At 46.6% G+C, this 20836-nt stretch overlaps 1 protein-coding gene and 1 non-coding gene across 2 annotated transcripts; both read left to right on the top strand.

Annotated features, from left to right (window-relative positions):
• Positions 1-1757: 1757 nt before the first annotated feature.
• Positions 1758-1833, top strand: LOC117725003 (small nucleolar RNA SNORD83). Its single transcript, XR_004608871.1, has one exon. It is a non-coding gene; the product is annotated as a small nucleolar RNA SNORD83 (small nucleolar RNA).
• A 1588-nt stretch (positions 1834-3421) lies between these two features.
• On the top strand, positions 3422-7868 carry LOC117724264 (spliceosome RNA helicase DDX39B-like). Its single transcript, XM_076916723.1, has 5 exons — positions 3422-5551; positions 6879-6988; positions 7122-7266; positions 7369-7516; positions 7660-7868. The coding sequence occupies exons 1-4, from the start codon at positions 5330-5332 to the stop codon at positions 7375-7377; spliced, it is 486 nt and encodes a 161-aa protein (XP_076772838.1). The 5' UTR covers positions 3422-5329; the 3' UTR covers positions 7378-7516; positions 7660-7868.
• Positions 7869-20836: the final 12968 nt, after the last annotated feature.

The following is a 20836-nucleotide window of genomic DNA, read 5'->3' as shown; positions in this document are numbered from 1 at the left end:
TTATGAGAGGATGTTTTGCTGAAGCAGACATGTGGTGTTTTTCTGGAAGCTGCCTGGAAAGGGGCATGTGATATTTTGCTAGAGCTTGAGAGATATTCTTTTGGAGAACACATGACGTTTGGAAAGAGTATAAATATAACTCAACAGATGGCAGACAATGCTGTGTGGCATTGGTTCGACTTGCCACTCTTTGCTGATGCTGGTCTTCACTGCCGATGCTGTGGCATTGTTTTGCCTTGCCTTCTTTGATGATGATCATTTGTCATAACATTGGAGAAAGAAATGAACCAAAGAACTTCTGGTGGTGTTCCAGCAGCTTCTTCCTGCTTCTGCAGACTCAGGCCAATTGGTAGAGCCTCAGAGTTTCTTCTAGATTGAACTGCCATTGCTGACTCCTGTGAACTCAACTGCTGATATCCTGACAAAGCAGATTGGACTCACCCCCAAAGAACTATTTCTAAACAGGTCCACACCCTCCTTTGCCCTGTTAACCTTTCTTTTCTACTACCTCGGGTGGGTGGTGAGCTAAAAGAGAGGTTAAAACTTTTAAGTAATCTTATTAAAGTAAGTTTTGGACAATATAAGCCTACACAGGGCATCTGGAACTTTCCATGTGTGGGTTATGTTACCAATACTGCATTGGTGCTGGAGGACATCAGACGCTTGGGTAGACTGAGGACTGTGGGGACAGATTGGGAAGCTCCTTCTCTTGGACACAGTGACCCTGAGGCACCAGGGCTTCTCCTATTCAGACCTTCTCTGCAGGGTAGTTAGGTGGCTCAGGCCTGAGTGAGTGTCACAGTTCACACTCACCTAGTGTCACCGCTCACACTCACACAGAGTCACAGCTCACAAACTCACCTAGTGTCACAGCTCACACTCACCTAGTGTCATAGCTCACACACCTAGTGTCACAGCTCACACTCACCTAGTGTCACAGCTCACACTCACCTAGTGGTTTACACACAGTGTGACTTTTATCTCAGGCACTCAGGAAGCTAAGGCTCCAGGCCAGCTCGACTGTCTAAATGACAGTTCAGTTAGGAGAGCTTGCTTCTGGTTTTGTTTGTTTGGTGGCACCATGCACTTCCTTGGTTGCTTCCTGCTTTCTTCATTTGTGTAAGGAAGCTGACTTTAGAGTCACATGTGCCTCATTGTGTAGAGCAGCTAGGGCTGTGTAGAGTGACCCTGTCTCAGCGTTTGAGTGGAGGCAGAGAAGCTGAGTGTCCCCCTCCTCTATCCCCAAGCCCTGTGGAGCTGAGCAAGTCACTTTGTTTCTTACCCGAGGGAGACACAGGAGTCACTGCAGGCAACTACAGAATGAGCACACTGGTATGGGCAGGGTGGCCCACTGCCTTTAATCTGCACTTGGGTGACAGACAGGCTGATGTACAAAGTGGGTTCTAGGCCAGCCAGTATACAGTGAGGCCTTGTCTCAAGCAAAGGGATGGGGAGAGAATGGGAACTTGGGAGGCTGGAACATGGTCCTTTCTTGTGAGACTTTCCTGTTGGTTGACAGGTGGCAGTGTTTTTTGGCGGTCTGTCTATCAAGAAGGATGAAGAGGTGCTGAAGAAGAACTGCCCACACATTGTCGTGGGGACTCCTGGCCGAATTCTAGCCCTGGCTTGAAATAAGAGCCTGAACCTCAAACACATTAAACACTTTATCTTGGACGAATGTGACAAGATGCTTGAACAGCTCAGTGAGTGGCCGTGCCCAGGCCCCAGCTCAGGTGGTTTGGGGAGCCGCCCTTTGAGCCAAATGATGTATGTTTGACACAGGAGCACTTGTGTGCAAGGACAACTCTTATCTATCACCCATGACTGATGGCTCTGGGCTTTCTTCTCTTCCCCTGGTGCTGTGCTGTGCTGTGCAGCGAGGCCGTGTGCTCAGCCTTGTGCTCTCCTTTCTGTAGCAGGTAATAGAATGTGCTGACACCACACGTCATCACCACCGTCCCCCCCTTAGGGATGGACCACGTACTTACTGGGTGTTACACTAGAGCAGCAGGTGCCTGCCCTTGTATCCCAGTATAGCATGCGTGATCAGGATTCACACATGTGCAGGTTTCTGGAGTTAAACTCTGGAATTCATCTGGTAAATGTTCACAGGAGATCATGTGTTCCATGTTGTAGCGTTCCAAGTGGGGTTAAAAGACAATTTTCATTAAGAGTTTCACTGGGGAGTGCTAGAGAAATGGCTCCTTAGTTAAGAGCACTGGCTGCTCTTGCAGAGGACCTGGGTTTCATTCCCAGAGTCCGTACGACAGCATATAACCAACTATGTGGGAAGCAGCTCTGCTCTCGCCTTTCATTGCTTGGGGGGAAAAACAACTCCATATATGGCGAGCCTGCTCTGAGAGGTGTGGTTCATCCCTTCTTAGACAGGCATAGGGAGAGCAGCTCAGGAAAGGGCCTTCAGAGGTGTGTGCGAGTTTTCTTGGAGACAATGTGTATGTATAGGTCTTACCTCATAGCACTGGTTAGCCTGGAACTTGTTATGTTAGAGACCAGGCTGACCTCAAACTCAGAGATCTGCCTGCCTTTATCTCCTGAGTTCTGGGATTACAGATGTGAGTTTATTGTTTTTAAATGTGTATGTGTGCATGCATGCCTGTGCCCATAGAGGAGGACAGAGGCATTGAACCCCTGCAGCTAAGTTACAGGCAGTTGTGGGAGCTGGAACCTAATGTGGGTCTTCTGTAAGAGCAGCAGGCGCCCTTCACTGCTGGGCCTCTGTCCAGCATCATACTCCATGTTTAAGGGCCACTGTTCCCTGAGCCTCTGGTGAGCTTTGTCCCCACTTTGTAAATTTGGACTTTAGGTTCAGTCAATTTCTTGTCTGAACACAGGAGTGGAACTTGACCCCAAGTCTTTTTCTAAGTGCATTCCTAACTCCATGTTGTTACTAGTATACAGAGCTCCTGGTCCTCCAGCCAGGACCTCCTAAGTGCTGGGGTTACAGACATGTCCCACAAAGCCTGGCTTGTTCCTGAGATCATGGAAACGCCACATCTCTGCAGTGGCTTCCCTCAGAGTTTCATTGGCCTCACCAGCCTTAAGTCACTGACTCATTATCTTCTGTGAATTTTTTTTGCAGACATGCGTCGGGATGTCCAGGAAATTTTTCGCATAACCCCCCATGAGAAGCAGGTCATGATGTTCAGTGCTACCTTGAGCAAAGAGACCTGCCCAGTCTGCCACAAGTTCATGCAAGATGTAAATACCCTTCTACCTTCTCTCCCTCCACTCCCCACCAGCTGCCTCCTCCCCCTCCTCGCCCTCTTCTTCCAGACTCCCTTGTCCTTCAAGCACCAAGAAGGGAGCTTATGCCCATCTGGGAGCAACAACTCCTTGAAGAAAAACACAGAGGCAGAGACAGTTAGTGATAGGGTCTGCGCGTGCCAGGGAAACTCCGGAAGACTTGGTCGGGTTAACGTGAGAGCGGGTAGTGTTTGACATTTTTTGATCACGACATTTTTGAACCTCTTCTCCCTGTGGGGGTAGGGCAAAGTGGTGTGCCCTATCACCCTCCCACCGTCTCCTACACACCCCCTTCAGCCACGCACCCTCCAGGTGGCATGGAGCATTCAGCTGGAGCCTCTGCTCACCGAAACTCTACAGTCAGTGGCAGGAGAGCGAGAGAGGGACAGTCAGGTGCAGGGCCTGTCCAGAAGAAGAACAGACAAACAGCACCATGAATTGGCCCCTCCCAACCTCCAGGAGCGGGGGCCTTTGGCACGTCAACCCCCCAGTCCCCTACTTCTTCCCTCCCATACCTCCCTGCGCCCACCGGAGCCTTGGTTGATGTGAGCTGGCAGCAGAGAAGCGCCGAGGCACGACGACAGATGCAGACCTGCGAGCAGTGGAGCAGCCGCGGAGGCCACGGGGAGCCTGACCAGGATGCTGAGGACCCATCCAGCCTCTTTTTCTGTTCCCGGTTTTTTCCTGAACCTAATATGCTGTACCCCATTTTCCCCATACTTGTTGGGGGAGGAAGTGTCCTGAGTGGGATGGTGGATTTTTTTTCTCTCATTTTTTTAAAATGAGGGTTATAGGAAACATCAAATGGGAAGCTGTACTGACAAGTGACCAAGTGGGTGTCAGTGGAGAGACGGAGCAGTGGATCCTTCCACTCTTCCCAGGCCTTCCCTTGAGAAGATGGCTTTCTGTGGGGCTGGGCTGGGGCAGAATTAGGAGGCAGCTGTGGGACTTATTTGAGGAGCCTGCCTTCTGGAAGAGGTTTCTGTGACCCTCGCCTTGGTCCCTGGCTGTGTAAACTGTCTCTCAAGACAGTGTGGAGAGTAGGGCAAGTCCAGCCTGGAGTTCACTGTCTGCCTCTGTTTATGCTCCTTCCTTTCCTTCAAGGGTTAGGGATGGGGATGTTTTATTTTTTATAAAATGTGAGGCGATTTCCTTTCCGTTGCTCTTTTCACCTTTGATGCTAAAAGATCTTTGTATTAGAACTGAAGAGAAAGTGGCAGCTGAGCTATAAATCTCACAGCTGCTGAGAGGAGGGAGATGGAGAGAGAAAGAGACACCATGCCCTCTAGTTAGGAGTTCAAGAAAGCAGGCAGGCTCAGGGATGGAGGTCTGAGGGCATCTGCAGGGGCTGGGACTCAGCGGGTCAGGTAGGAGGAGCTGCTTAGGGTGTTGCCTGGTACCAGGAGAGAAGAGAGGAAAAGGGCAAGTTGTGCTGAGTTAGAGCTCAGAGCTGGCCTGGCCTGGCTGAGGCAGGTGTGGGTGAGGGAGGCTGCAGTTCTGTTGTCTGGGACCCTTTGTCCCCAATTCCCCAACTGTAGATGGTTTTCACTGAATTCAGAGGCCATTCTCTTCTAAAGCAGATCTGGTGGTTCTGAGCAGGTGTCTCTCACCCTGAGCCGTGTTTGCTCCTCTTTAGTGACATTTTAGAGAATGTACTACCTCAACCACCCGAGAGCTGGGGTCTGTGCTGCCGATGCCTGGCTATTAAGTGGCTTTTGATGGTGTCCAGTGCAACCTTCTGGTCTTGAGGACATTTGCCAAAGTGCAGAGAGGACAGTTGAGTGGGGCAGTTGTCCCTGCCTGTTCTGGTGACATCACTGCCTCTCCTGGTGTTCTGGCCATGCTCTTCCCTTGAGCACGATGCCCTGTTATCTTTGCTCCGCCACTTCCACCTGGTATTGGGCACCTTGCTCTGTGCAGAGCTCCCATCTCTAACCATTGTCAGCTGGGCTTAAAATTTAATTGATGTGGATGCTATCAGATCTAGCTGGAAAGAGACCTCAGCACAGAGTATTCTTTGTGGTGGGGAAGGGTTTTCAGTCTTCTCTCTCCTCCCCATCTTTCCATGGGGTGTACTGGAGATCAGCGTCCTCCACCCTCCCAGTTTAACTCCCCCACTCTGCCCTCCTCTTGCTCCACCCCTCCTCCCCCTCAGCCTATGGAGATCTTTGTGGATGATGAGACCAAGTTGACGCTGCACGGGTTGCAGCAATACTACGTGAAACTGAAGGACAACGAGAAGAACTGGAAGCTCTTTGACCTTCTCGATGTCCTCGAGTTCAACCAGGTCAGTATCGAGGGTCTGAGTGGCGTGAGCACTGCACATCTCCAGCTGTGCAGAAGCCTGTGTAGAAGTAGCCTGTGATTGACAGGCCGTGTAGGTGAAGCAGTGGATGGCGCAAGTCTGAAGTGGGAAGATGCAGTTGGGTAAGAGCGAGGTAGAGTACTTGATGACATCAATAAGCAGAGAAGAGCTTTGCAGGCACCTGACACCTCAGAGCGAGCCTGGCGGCTGTGCTAGGCCGCTGTAGAGCTGTGGGGGTCTTGGTGTTTGAAGATCATTTGGTTTTCTAGTCTGTAGTTCTCATTATTAACATGTTCACAGGTTGCCTTGCCCTTGTGAGTGCTGGTTTGAGGTCTCGTGTCCACGCAGCTCAGAGGCCAAGATGTTCAGACATTAAGGCCTAGACAGATGTACATGCAGTCAGGTTGAAGAGCAGAAAAAAACATCTGTGTAGGGATATCTGTGTTGGAATAAGGGACTGTGGAAGGAATTCCTTTAGAAATTGTGCCAGGTCAGGGAGGTGGTGGCACACGCCTTTAAACCCAGCATTCAGGAGGCAGAGGCTGGCAGCTCTCAGGTCTACAGAGTGGTCTACAGGGTGAGTTCCAGGACAGCCAGGACTGCACAGAGAAGTGCTGCCTTGAAAAGCAAAAAAATAAAATAAAATAAAATAAAATAAAAATTCTGCCAGATGTGTTAGCATACCTCTTTAATCCCAAGCGCTGGACAGAGACAGGTGGATCTCTGAATACAAGTTTGGGGCCAGCCTGGTCTACATAATGTGTTTCAGACAACTAGGGCTAATAGAGAAGCCTTGCCTCAGACTTTCTGCCCTTCAGAGGACGCACACTGAGTGCACAGCACCTGTCCATATAACTGCCCTGGTGATTGAACACACTCTTGAAAGTGCACCCATGTACACCTGTCATATATTCACAAAACCATGCACACAGAGATTTTAAAAACTTCAAAAGTGAGATTTCTGGGTCTGGGGAAGTGACTCAGAGTTTAGAGCACTTTGTTCTTCCAGGAATTCCCAAGTTCAATTCTCAATGCCTATGTCAGCTCCCAATCACGTAATTACAGCTGGTGGAAGAAGAGGGTCCAGTGTCCTCTGCTGGCCTCCACAGGCACCAGGCGTGCATGCACAAGCCTGTGTGCAGGCAGTCCACACACCTGAGCCTGACTGTAAAAAACTGGTACAAGTATCACACCCATGCTCCCTCAGGTGGTGCACATACATCACGCCCGTGCTCCCTCAGGTGGTGTGCATACACCACACCGGTGCTCCCTCAGGTGGTACACATACATCACGCCCGTGCTCCCTCAGGTGGTGATCTTTGTGAAGTCCGTGCAGCGCTGCATCACCCTGGCCCAGCTTCTAGTGGAGCAGAACTTCCCAGCCATTGCTATCCACCGTGGAATGCCCCAGGAGGAGAGGTGGGTTAGAGGCAGGCAGGTGGGCGGCCATGTGTCCTTGTGTGTTTGTCTGTCCATGTGTCCATGTCCTGTCCTGAGGGGGAAGCGGTGTGGAGAGAAGGGAGTCTCAACCCTCTCATTTTCTCTCACAAAGGCTCTCTCGGTATCAGCAGTTCAAGGATTTTCAGCGGAGGATTCTTGTGGCTACCAACCTGTTTGGCCGAGGCATGGACATTGAGCGTGTGAACATCATGTTCAACTATGACATGCCCGAGGACTCGGACACCTACCTGCACAGGGTAAGCTGCCCAATCTCACCCCCACTGCCTGTGTGTGTGCTCTGCACCTTCCTCTCCTCTGTCTTCCCTATGAGGCTTGCAGTCTTCCCCTTCTCCTTCCAGGTGGCCTGAGCAGGCTGATCTGGCACCAAGGGCTTGGCCATCACATTTGTGTCAGACGAGAAAGATGCCAAGATCCTGAATGACGTGCAAGACCATTTCAAGGTCAACATCAGTGAGCTGCCCGATGAGATCGACATTTCCTCCTACAGTGAGTGCTGCCTTCATGTGCATGTGTGCATGCATGCATGTGTGCGTGCATGTGCGTGCGTGGGTGCGTGTATGTGTGTGTGTGTGTGTGTGTGTGTGTGTTTCCATTTTGTATCTTATTGTAACTGACTGTTTTTTCTTCAGTTGAGCGGACATGGTAGAGGATTCACCCATTCTGGACTGTGGCAGTCTGTTGTAGAAGAGGACACGGGGTCAGGAGGAAACACTACCAACCACCCCTGACACCTTGGCCCACCCTATCTATGCTTCTCTGTGTCACCACCACTCCTAAACCTAGTCCTGATTTATCAGCGTTGTTTGTTTGTTTTTGTTTTTTAACAAAACTAAGAATGAAACAACTGTGTCTGTGGTGTCTGTAAGCACTCTGTTTGGGGCTTGAACCAGGGTCACTCTGAGGGCTTTGAGCCCTATTGTGGGGCAGCAGGGTCATAGTGAGGTAGGGCCCAAACCCAAGAGCCGGTGGCTTCCCAGCTGCCTTCACATCCTGGTTTCACTCACTTTCTTTTTTTCTTTCTTTTTTTTTTTCGGAGTGCTGTGCTGTTTGTTGGCCATGTTTGGCAGTTCATGTATTCCTGTCTCATGGACAAATGGGAAGCTAGCAACGGGTCATGACAATGGAAAAGACTCCAGGAAAGGTGTCCTCAGGGAGACAAAAATCTCCTGCGATAAAACCTGCAGAAAAGCCAGACAATCATACAACCTCTCCTTTGCGCCGAGCAAAGGCTGCTTAATTTACATTTCCACCACATTAGGGATTAATGACTCTGAATTTAGGAGCCTGCAACTTTGGTGTTTTCACAGGTTCTTCAGGTGAGTGTAAAGCGACAAAAAGAGCAGTATGTCGCTAAGTGTTAGAGCTACCCTCAGTGGGGAGAGGTGGAGAGAACCCTGGTGTCCACAGCTCCTCTGTTCACACCGTGCTGACTGAGGGTCTCCACTCATGAAGAAGATAACAGAGGCTGGAGGCCGGTGTATGTTGTGGTCCCACCATTAGATTATCATAGAGGAGCTAGCTAGGAAGTGCAGAGGACCCTGCCTCACCCCTGCAGGTGCAGTCTGCATTTTGGTAAGACTCTAGGTACATTGTTTCCACTTTAAGACTTGGGACAAAGTAGTCAATACTATACAAATGTCCTTTAAGAACAGAGAGGCCGTCTGTGGTTCTGAACTGCTTCCCTCTCACCAGCTCTCTTACATGTCCAAACAGTGTCACTTGTTTGCCTGATCTCCATGGGAATGTGGCTCTGTGCAGGCTAAAAGGGTCTAGCTGTGCTTTCTCAGTGAGCCAAACTTCTAAAGGTGAGCTCTGTGGTTTCTTTCTTTCTTTTTTTTTTATTGGCTATTATATTAACATTTCAGATTTTATCCCCTTACCCCCATTCCCCCCACCACCTGGGAACCACCTAGCCTATCCCCCTCCTCATGCTTCTATGAGGATGTGCCCCCACCTACCCCCCACTCCCACCTCCCCACCCTCAATTCTGCCCCACTCAGTGTTCAGCCTTCATGGGACCGAGGATCTCCTGTCCCTCCTATGCCTGACAAGCCCATCCTCCCCTATATGTACAGATGGAGTCATGGGTCCCTCCCTATGTGCTCCCAGGCTGGTGGTTTAGGCTGGGGAGCTCTGGTTGGTTGGTATTGTTGATCTCCTCATGGGGCTGCAAACCCTTTCTGCCCCTTCAGTCTTCTCTCTAATTTCTCCGTTGGGAAACTCTTGATCAGATCAGTGGTTAGCTGTGAGCATGCACCTCTGCATGTGTCAGCCTTTGCCAGACCTCTAAGGAGACAGCTATATCAGGCTCTTGTCAGCATGCACTTCCTGCCGTCCACATCAGTGTCTACCTTTGGTGACTGCACATGGGAAATACCCAGGTGGAATGGTCTCCAAACGGCCCCTCCAGTTTCTGTCCCACACTTTGTCTCCATATTTGCTCCCTTGAGTATTTTTGTTACTTCTTCTAAGTAGGACCGAGGCATCCACACTTGGTCTTCCTTCTGCATGAGCTTCATGTGGTCTGTGAGTTGAGTCTTGGCTATTTCAAGCTTTTGGTCTAATATCTGCTTATCAGTGAGTAAATACCATGTGTGTTCTTTTGTGACTGAGTTATCTCACTCAGGATGATATTTTCTAGTTTCATCCATTTGCCTAAGAATTTCTCAAATTTGTTATTTTTTAATAGCTGAGTAATACTCCATTGTGTAAATGTACCACATTTTTTTTTTTATCCATTCCTCTGTTGAAGGACATCTGGGTTCTTTCCAGCTTCTGTCTATTATAAATAAGGCTGCTATGAACATAGTGGAGCATGTGTCCTTGTTATATGTTGGAGCATCTTCTGGGTATATGCCCAGGAGTGGTATAGCTGTGTCCTCAGGTAATGCTATGTCCAATTTTCTGAGGAACCGCCAGACTGATTTCCAGAGTGGTTGTACCAGCTTGCAACCCCACCAACAATGGAGGAATTGTTTTCTTTTTCCACATCCTTGCCAGCATCTACTATCACCTGAGTTTTTTATCTTAGCCATTCTGACTGGTGTGAGGTGGTATCTCAGGGTTGTTTTGGTTTGCATTTCCCTGATGACTAAGGATGTTGAGCATTTCTTAAGGTGCTTCTCAGCCATTTGAGTTTCCTCAGTAAAGAATTCTTTGTTTAGCTCTGTACCCCATTTTACATTAGGGTTATTTGGTTGTCTGGAGTCTAATTTCTTGAGTTCTTTGTATATCTTGGATATTAGCCCTCTATCGGATGTAGGGTTGGTAAAGATCTTTTCCCAATCTGTTGGTTGCTGTTTTGTCTTATTGACAATGTCCTTTGCCTTACAGAAGCTTTGCAATTTTATGAGGTCCCATTTGTCAATTCTTGATCTTAGAGCATAAACCATTGGTGTTCTGTTCAGGAACTTTCCCCCTGTGTCTAGGTATTTGAGGGTCTTCCCCACCTTTTCTTCTGTTAGTTTCAGTGTATCTGGTTTTATGTGAAGGTCCTTTATCCACTTGGACTTGAGCTTTGTACAAGGAGATAAGAATTTGCATCCTTCTACATGCTGACCTCCAGTTGAACCAGCACCATTTGTTGAAAATGCTGTCCTTTTTCCACTTGATAGTTTTAGCTCCTTTGTCAAAGATCAAGTGACCATAGGTGTGTGGGTTCATTTCTGAGTCTTCAATTCTATTCCATTGATCTTCCTGCCTGTCTCTGTACCAATACCATGCATATTTTTTTTTTTTTTATCACTACTGCTCTGTAGCACAGCTTGAGGTCAGGGATGGTGATTCCCCCAGAAGTTCTTTTATTGTTGAGAATAGTTTTTGCTATCCTGGGTTTTTTGTTATTACAAATGAATTTGCAAATTGCTCTTTTTATCTCTATGAAGAATTGATTTGGAATTTTGATGGGGATTGCATTGAATCTGTAGATTGCTTTTGGCAAGATGGCCATTTTTACTAAATTAATCCTGCCAATCCAGGAGCATGGGAGATCTTTCCATCTTCTGAGATCTTCTTCTATTTCTTTCTTCAGAGACTTGAAGTTCTTGTCTTACAGATCTTTCACTTGCTTGGTTAGATTCATTCCAAGATATTTTATATTATTTGTGATGATTGTGAAGGGTGTCATTTCCCTAATTTCTTTCTCAGCCTGTTTATCCTTTGAGTAGAGGAAGGCTACTGATTTGTTTGAGTTGATTTTATATCCAGCCACTTTGCTGAAGTTGTTTATCAGGTTTAGGAGTTCTTTGGTGGAAGTTTTAGGGTCACTTAAGTATACTATCATATCATCTGCAAATGGTGACATTTTGACTTCTTCCTTTCTTATTTGTATCCCTTTGACTTCCTTTTGTTGTCTAATTGCTCTAGCTAGGACTTCCAGTACTATATTGAAAAGGTAGGGTGAGAGTGGGCAGCCTTGTCTCCTCCCTGATCTTAGTGGGGTTGCTTCAAGTTTCTCTCTATTTAGTTTGATGTTGGCTACTGGCTTGCTGTATATTGCTTTTACAATGTTTAGGTATGGGCCTTGAATTCCTGATCTTTCCAAGACTTTTAACATGAAGAGATGTTGAATTTTGTCAAATGCTTTCTCAGCATCTAGTGAGATGATCATGTGTTTTTTTCTTTGAGTTTATTTATGTAGTGGATTACATTGATGGATTTCCGAATATTGAACCATCCCTACCTTCCTGGGATAAAGCCTACTTGATCATGATGGATGATTGTTTTTGATGTGTTCTTGGATTCAGTTTGCAAGAATTTTATTGAGTATTTTTGCATCAATATTCATAAGAGAGATTGGTCTGTAGTTCTCTTTCTTTGTTGTGTCTTTGTGAGGTTTAGGTATGAGCGTAATTGTAGCTTCGTAGAACAAATTGGGTAATGTTCCTTCTGTTTTTATTCTGTGGAATAGTTTGAAGAGAATTGGTATTAGGTCTTCCTGGAAGGTCTGATAGAATTCTGCACTAAAACATCTGGTACCAGACTTCTTTTGGTGGGGAGACTTTTAATGACTGCTTCTATTTCTTTAGGGGTTATGGAACTGTTTAGATAGTTTATCTGCTCCTGATTTAATTTTGATACCTGGTATCTGTCTAGAAAATTGTCCATTTCATCCAGATTTTCCAATTTTGTTGAGTATAGGCCTTTGTAGTAGGAGCTGACGATTTTTAAATTTTCCTCAGTTTCTGTTGTTATGTCTCCCTTTTTAGTTCTGATTTTATTAATTTGAATACTGTCTCTGTGCCCTTTGGTTAGTCTGGCTAAGGGTTTATCTATCTTGTTGATTTTCTCAAAGAACCAGCTCCTGGTTTTGTTGATACTTTGTATAGTTCTTTCTGTTTCTACTTGGTTGATTTCAGCCCTGAGTTTGATTATTTCCTGCCATCTACTCCTCTTGGGTGTATTTGCTTCTTTTTGTTCTAGAGCTTTCAGGTGTGCTGTCAAGTTGTTAGAGTATGTTCTCTCCAGTTTCTTTTTGTAGGCACTTAGAGCTATGAGTTTTCCTCTTAGTACTGCTTTCATGGAATCCCACAAGTTTTGGTATGATGTGTCCTCATTTTCATTAAATTCTAAAAAGTCTTTAATTTCTTTCTTTACTTCTTCCTTGACCAAGTCATCTTTGAGTAGAGTGTTGTTCAGTTTCCATGTGTATGTGGGCTTTCCATTGTTTTTGTCATTATTAAAGACTAGCCTTAGTCCATGGTGGTCTGATAGGATACGAGGGATTATTTCAATCTTTTTGTATCTGTTGAGGCCTATTTTGTGACCAATTATATGATCTATTTTGGAGAAGGTACCATGAGGTAGGTGCTGAGAAAAAAAAATATTCTTTTGTTTTAGGATGAAATGTTCTATAGATATCAGTTAAATCCAATTGGTTCATAACTCCTGTTAGTTTCATTGTGTCTTGGTTTAGTTTTTGTTTCCATGATCTGTCCATTGCTGAGAGTGGGGTGTTGAAATCCCCCACTATTACTGTGTGGTGCAATGTGTGCTTTACTAAAGTTTCTTCTATGTATGTGGGTGCTTTTGCATTTGGGACATAGATGTTCAGAATTGAGAGTTCATCTTGGTACATTTTTCCTTTGATGAATATGAAGTGTCTTTTTTATTACTTTTGGTTGAAAATCGATTTTATTTGATATTAGAATCACTATTCCAGCTTGTTTCTTGGGACTATTTGCTTGGAAGATTGTTTTCCATCCTTTTACTCTGAGGTAGTGTCTGTCTTTTTCACACAGGTGTGTTTTCCTGTATGCAGCAAAATACTGGGTCCTGTTTATGTATCCAGTCTGATAGTCTATGTCTTTTTATTGGAGAATTGAGTCCATTGATATTAAGAGATATTAAGGAAAAATGAATGTTGCTTCCTGTTATTTTGTTAATAGAGGTGGAATTATGTTTGTGTAGCTATCTTCTTTTGGGGTTGTTGGAAGATTACTTTCTTGCTTTTTCTAGGTTGTAGTTTCCCTCCTTGTGTTGGAGTTTTCCATCAATTATCCTTTGAAGTGCTGGATTTGTGGGAAGATATTGTGTAAATTCGGTTTTGTCATGGAATATCTTGGTTTCTCCATCAATAGTGATTGAGAGTTTTGCTGGGTATAGTAGTCTGGGCTGGCATTTGTGTTCTCTTAGGGTCTGTATGATATCAGTCCAGGATCTTCTGGCTTTTATGGTCTCTGGTGAGAAGTCTGGTGTAATTCTTATTGGTCTGCCCTTATACGTTACTTTACCTTTTTCCCTTACTGCTTTTCGTATTTTTTTTTGTTTTGTACATTTGATGTTTTGATTATTATGTGACGGGAGGTGTACTTTTCTGGTCTAAACTATTTGGAGTTCTGTAGGCTTCTTGTATATTTATGGACATCTCTTTCTGTAGGTTAGGAAAGTTTTCCTCTATAATTTTGTTGACGATATTTACTGGCCCTTTAAGTTGGGAATCTTCACCCTCATCTATACCTATTATCCTTAGGTTTCGCCTTCTCATTGTGTCCTGGATTTCCTGGATGTTTTTGGGTTAGTAGCTTTTTGTATTTTGCATTTTCTTTGATAGTTGTGTCAATGTTTTCCATGGTATCTTCTGCACATGAGATTCTCTCTTCTATCTCTTGTATTCTTTTGATGATGATAGTCTATTATTCCTGATCTTTTTCCTAGGTTTTCTATCTCCAGGGTATTCTCACTTTGTGATTTCCTTATTGTTTCTACTTCCATTTTTAGATCCTTGATGGTTTTGTTTAATTCCTTCACCTGTTTGGTTGTGTTTTGTGCACTTCTTTAAGGGATTTTTATGTTTCCTCTTTAAGGGCTTCTACCTGTTTACCTGTGTTCTCCTCAAATTCTTTGAAAGTATTATTTATGTCCTTCTTAAAGTCCTCTATCATCGTCATGAGAAGTGATTTTAATCCTGAATCCTGCTTTTTTGGTGTGATGGGCTGTCCAGGGCTAGCTATGATGGGAGAACTGGGTTCTGATGATGCCATGTGTTCCGCGCCCCTCCGTGTCCCCTTCGCCCGTGGAAGAGAGACACGTGAGGCAGTGTTCGGGTAGTTGCCACAGCGAGACTTTATTCTTGTATAAGCAGAAGCGGAAAGACAGAAAGACTGGAAGAGGCACTGCTTATATACACCCTAGAGTGACGTGTTCACTTCTGATTGGCTGTTCACTCATTACCCATAATACACCCCAGGATGGACAGTGACTTTGGCCCACTTTCTGCCTTTGCACCTGCGCAGTCAGTTGTTTACTAGTGGGAGGACAGGATGCCCTCGCCATCTTGTAATGGCGAATGCTGACACGCTCACTGCGGCTCCCAACAGCCATGTAACTTCGGATTCTGTTGCTTACGTTCTTGTGCTTGCCTTTCACCATCTGGTTAACTCTAGTGCTACCTGCTACTCTGTGTCTCTGACTGGAGCCTGCCTTTCCAGTTATCTTGTGTCTGAACTCCTCAGGGTCCAGATGTCTCTGTGATCTTGTAATCCTGAGCTCCAGCTGCTCTGAGTACAGTGGTACCTCTAGGATGCCTCAGGATATGGTGTTTCCACGGTAGCAGACCAGCTAGGTATCCACTGCTCTGAGTGCAGTGTCTCCTCTAGGATGTCTCAGGATATGGGTGCCTGCTGCTCTGAGTTCAGTGTCTCCTCAAGGATGTCTCGGGATATGTTGTCCACTGCTCTGGGTTCAGTTGCTCCCCTAGGATGTCTCAGGGTTTGGTGTCTGTCGCTCTGAGTTCAGTAGTCCCTCTAGGATGGCTCGGAATATGGTCTCCACACGGGAGCAGACCAGCTGGGTGTCTGCTCCAGGCACTAGGCCCAGGAGAGGGGGTTCACTCACTTTCTAATGTGGCTGTGGACTTGAGGCTGGGGCACTGCTGGGGCTCTGAAGGTAAAGAGCAAGCTCCATGTCCTGGTACCTTGTCTCCTTAAGCTGGATTTCTTGTATGAGGGTCTGTGTCTCCCAGGCATCCTGCCCTGCTAAGTGGGGGCCTGCTAGAGCCCACCCAAGGGCGAGTACGTTCTCTCTCTCTCTCTCTCTCTCTCTCTCTCTCTCTCTCTCTCTCTCTAGCAGAAGACTTGAGTTTGGTTCATAGCATACATGTGGCAGTTCACAACCATCTGTAATTCCAGTTCCAGAGGAGAGATCACCTTCTTAGGGCCTCCATGGGCACTCCACACACATGGTGCACAGACATGGGATCCCTGGAGGGGCGGCAGAAGGAGGTGAAAGTACAGAGTGCATCCCAGCCGCTGCCTGCACTGCTCCACCCGGAACTGGGGACCAGTGCTCTGCAGACCTTGAATGCACTTCAGGGTCAGGCATTGCTAAGGCACCGTGTGGGCCCCGCCTGGTCTGGCCTGACAGAGGCTGGAACTTGTGTTGCTGGTTTGAAATTTCAGATCCACACAACAACAGTTGTACCACCAGCCTCAGCACTAAGTGTTGTAAGGGAGGCCATGTGGGTGGGCGTGGCTCAGAAGGGGTAGGTGGGATTACTCTGGGTCACAGGAAAATGGATGTCTTCAGAAAGACGTGCCCCAGAGTGCAGGCTTCCATGGGGAAGAGCACTGCCCCTGCTCAAATGTCCGAGCAAAAGTCTCACCTTCAGTGCCCCTGGCTGCACCTCTCTCTATGCCTCCTTGGGTTAGCAAAGAGGAGGATGGTCTCTGCACAGAAGAGCTTTCCCACAGTCGGGGTCTCTCCTCAGGCTGAACTGCCTTTACCTACGGCCAAATGCCTCAGTCTCCGTTTCATTCTTTGTTTTAATTTTCAGAATATTTTACTGTATGTGTACAAGTTTTGACAGCATCTGTCTAAGTGTACTAAATGTGCATTGCCTGTGGGGGCCAGCAGAGGGCACTAGAGGGCACCCGTGGAGCGGGTTACAGATGGCTGTGAGCCACCTGACTCAGTGCTGTGCATCACAGCTGGGTTTTCTGCAAGTGCTCTCGCCGCTTAGCGCTCCATTCCTGAGATCCTCTTTCTGAAGAGATCTGGCCGCCACATCCTGGTGGGAGGGATGGATGTTCACAGGAAAAGCCAGAAGACTTAGCCTTGCTAGGTTTCCCCACTGAAGACAACTACCATTGGAGTTCCCTTTGCCCGGTCATGTGTGCTGGATAGTTTTATGTCAGCTTGACACAAGCTAAGCCCATCACAGGAGGGAGCCTGTTGGGAGCCGCAGTGATTCGCCATTCCAAAATGGCGCGGGCATCCTGTCCTCCCACTAGTAAACAACTGACTGCACAGGTGCAAAAGGCAGAAAGCGCGCCAAAGTCACTGCCCATCCCGGGGCGTAATATGGGGTGATGAGTGAACAGACAATCAGAAGTGAACACGCCACTCTAGGGTATATATAGCAGTGCCTTTCCCGGGCTTGGGGTCTTTCCGCTTCTGCTTATACAAGAAGTAAAGCCTCGTTGTAGTAACCACCCGAATATTGCCTCACGTGTCCTTATTCGTGGGCGAAAGGGGACACGGGAGGTGCGCGGAACAGGAGCCTCAATTAAGAAAATTCCTCCATAGGATGGGCTGCAGGCAAGCCTGTAAGGCATTTTGTCAATTAGTGAGTGATGGAGAAGGGCCCAGCCCTACTCCCTGGGCTGGTGGTCCTGGGTTCTGTAAGAAAGCAGGACTGAGCACATTCTTGAAAAAGGGGAGGGAGGATGGGGAAAGGAATGTGTGGCAGGGGTGGGGATTAAAAGGAGCCGGGGTGGAGGCTGCAAAGTGAATAATGGAAAAAATGAAAGGCTGATTTCTGGGTGTGGTGGTACATGCCTTTAATACCAGTACTTGGGAGGCAGAGGTAGGCAGATCTCTATGAGTTCAAACCCAGCCTGGTCTGCCAGGGATGTCAGAGAAACCCAATCCTGTGTTGACAAATCACAATGGTGGGGATTGGGGGTTGGGGGAGAAGGCTGAGCAAGCCAGGAAGAACGGGTCTTCCATGGCCTTTGCATCAACTCCTGCCTCTGGGTTCCTGCCATGTTTGACTTCCTGTCCTGACTTCCCTCAATGATGAACAGTGATGTGGAAGTGTGAGCCCAATAAACTCTCTCTGCCCCAAGATTCCTTGGTCATGGTGTTTACCACAGCAATAGAAATTTCAACGGAGACATGTCACTGTGAGGTTGGTTCTCACACAGTACAGTCTCCATGAAAGCCCTAGAGAGTGAAGGCAACCCCTTCACCCTTCCAAAACACCAATACAGCTGCTGCCCTCTTCCAGCCATCTCTAGAAATGTTCTTGCAGGTGGCGGCTGCAGTAGGAGCTAAGGATCCCAAGATCTATCTAAAAAAGAACCAGGTGCTGGGGCTGGAGAGATGGCTCAGTAGTTAGGAGCACTGGCAGCTCTTGCAGAGGACTTGAGTTTGGTTCATAGCACACACGTGGCAGCTCACAACCATCTGTAATTCCAGTTCCAGGGGAGGATCTGTCGCCTTCTTAGAGCCTCCATGGGCAGTCCACACACGTGGTGCACAGACATGTATACAGACAAAATGCTCACACATAAAGTAAGATTTAACGTCTCAAAAAAAAAGAGAGAGAGAGATTCAGATAGTGTTTTCTGTGGGTAATGTTGCTCTGTGGATACTATATGCATATGGTGCACAGATGTGTGTGCAAGCAAAACAGACATATACATAGGAATAAATCAGAGGTTGGAGAGATGGCTCAGAGGTTAAGAGCACTGGCTGATCTTCAGAGGTCCTGAGTTCAATTCCCAGCACCCACACCGCAGCTCACAACTGTCTGCAACTCCAGTTCCAGAGATTCCAACACTCTCACACAGACATACATGTAGGCAAAACACCAATGCACATAAAATGAAAATAATTAAAAAATATATTTATTGGGCTGGGGAGATGGCTCAGTGTGGTGGATAGCCCTAGCCTCTTGTTGTCATGGTAATTCCACTCCTGGGAGGGGCCACTAAGGAGGAGTAAATCTTGTGAATCTTCTGTCCAATCGAATTTGTTAAATAAAGGCTACAGCCTGTGATTGGGCAGTAGAAGAGGAGTGGGAGGAGCCAGAGGCAGGGGAAGAGGATAAGAGTGAGAAGAGCCGTTGGAGTGAGAGGGCAGTTGGTGGAAGCAGAGAAGCTGGGGAAGACCTTGACCTAGGAAACCGCAAGTTGTTAAGAGCTCTCATAGCCGGGGAATAGTGTAGTTTAATGGTAAATCTGCCCAATCTAGGCATGCAGCATTCATTTGATATTTATTGACTTGTGTCTTTATTCTACGGACTCCCTATGGGCAAGAGATTTACCGCAACAAATTGGTGCCCAACTTATTATTTAGAACCCAACTAACTTGAGATGAAACTGTATTGAAAGCTGAATGGGTCTGAGGATCTACAAAGAACAAAAAGTTACAAAGTACAAAAACTTCCCCAACAGCCAAAGGTCAGGAGCAGCACTCAGCTTACAGCTGGGCTTGCTCACTGCCCTGTGAAAACTGAAAGAAGGGTCTTCCGAGAATTCAAAAGTGAAACAAAAGTGATTGCAACGAGACCAGTAGGTCATAGTAAAGAGAATTAAAAAAAAAAGGTGAATAGAAATGGATAAATAGATGAAAAAGACTTTAAAGATGCAAGTAGTAAATTGCAGGCTGCTCTAAGTTAAGAGAGCCAAACAGAAAAATAAATAAAAGTTATAGTAACAAGAATGGAGTGCCGGGCGGTGGTGGTGCACGCCTTTAATCCCAGCACTTGGGAGGCAGAGGCAGGCAGATTTCTGAGTTCGAGGCCAGCCTGGTCTACAGAGTGAGTTAGGACAGCCAGGGCTACACAGAGAAACCCTGTCTCGAAAAAAACCAAAAAAAAAAAAAAAAAAAAAAAAATGGAGCAAGAAATAAGTGAATAGAAACAGATAAATAGATGAAAAAGGCTTTAAAGATGCGAGGAGTAAATTGCAGGCTGCTCTGAGTCAAGAGAGCCAAACAGATAAATAGAAAGGTTATAGTAATGAATTGTAAGGAGGGACTGGTGATTCTAGAACACAACTGCCTGCGAGGTAGTTTTCAGGTAGAAACAGTGAATTGAGGGCTCCAGACCAGATAATTTTTCAATATAAAAAAAACATATTTTGATACTTAAAGATGTCAAAAACAATAGATATCTTTTGGGCTTTATATGATGATATTTCAAATGGTTTGACAGGAATCAACTTAGGGAGAATCCAGTGTCGTGTGTGTGTGTGTGTGTGTGTGTGTGTGTGTGTGTGTGTTCGCGCGCTCGCTCTTGTCTCTGCTCTTCAGAACAGTCCTGAGCTGTCTTGTGCTCACAATGACCTGGGGAACATGCTCAGAGCCCCGGGCCACTGGGAAGAATCTAAGCCATGTTATCTGACAGGAACTGAAATGCAAGCAAGTTTTGCAGTATGTTGGGGTCCACACTAGCCCCACGTTGGGGCGGCCAAAAACGTTGCAGCTCAGGCAAAATGTTGAGGCCCGGGCCGACCCACGTTTGGGCGGCCACTGTATCCAGGCCCAAGCTGCCGCTCCAGTCCGCAGGTCGGGGTTCAGCAAGAGTGAGGGTGAGGGCAGATTCTACCTAATGTCTGATGTGTCTGATTCTCTGATCTCAGTCTGAATCTGATCTGTTCTGTCTCTGCCTTTTATATGTCTCACTTCTAAGCCACGCCTCTAAGTTACACCTTTAATCATGCCCTTAGGTCTTGTCTCTAACTCTGATCTCTATACTTCTAAGTCATACTCTTAAGTCACACACCTTTAATCTCACACACCTTTACTCTCACACACCCAAGGTATCTAAACCAAGATTATCAGAGTGTGCTCAGCTGTTGTAGGCTATTGTAATCCAAGTCTCATGTCAGGGTATATGGCTCAAGATGGCTGCAAAGCTGATAGCTGCTTTCTGCTAAAAGTCGGCCCCCAACAGCAGTAGTTTGTCATCATGGCAGCTGGGTTTTCAATGCTTTGCCACTCTATCTATCTATCTATCTATCTATGGTTCTGCGTACCTCCAGTTGTCCTGGAACTCTCTGTGTAGACCCAGGTGACCTAGAACTCCAAAGATCTGCTGCTTCTGTCCCCACCCCACCCTAGTGCTGAGATTAAAGGCATAGGCACCACACCAAGGTTTTAATAACACCTTGACCGGCTTTAATGATAAATTCTTTAAAGGTTGTCATTGCTGACCTACAATTTCCCAAATGGCTTGTAACAATTTCGTGGTGTCATGAAAGAGGTACGCTTTTTGACAGCAGTGTGGTTCCCTGTTTTCCTGGCTTGTTAAAATCGAGTGGGTGTACTCATAGTACCAAGTTCCACAGTCCAGGAGAGAGC

Source organism: Arvicanthis niloticus, chromosome 20 (assembly GCF_011762505.2).
Source record: "Arvicanthis niloticus isolate mArvNil1 chromosome 20, mArvNil1.pat.X, whole genome shotgun sequence".
NCBI lineage: Eukaryota > Metazoa > Chordata > Mammalia > Rodentia > Muridae > Arvicanthis > Arvicanthis niloticus.
Note: the sequence above shows the minus strand (reverse complement) of the source record. Positions and strands in the feature narration are given on the sequence as shown.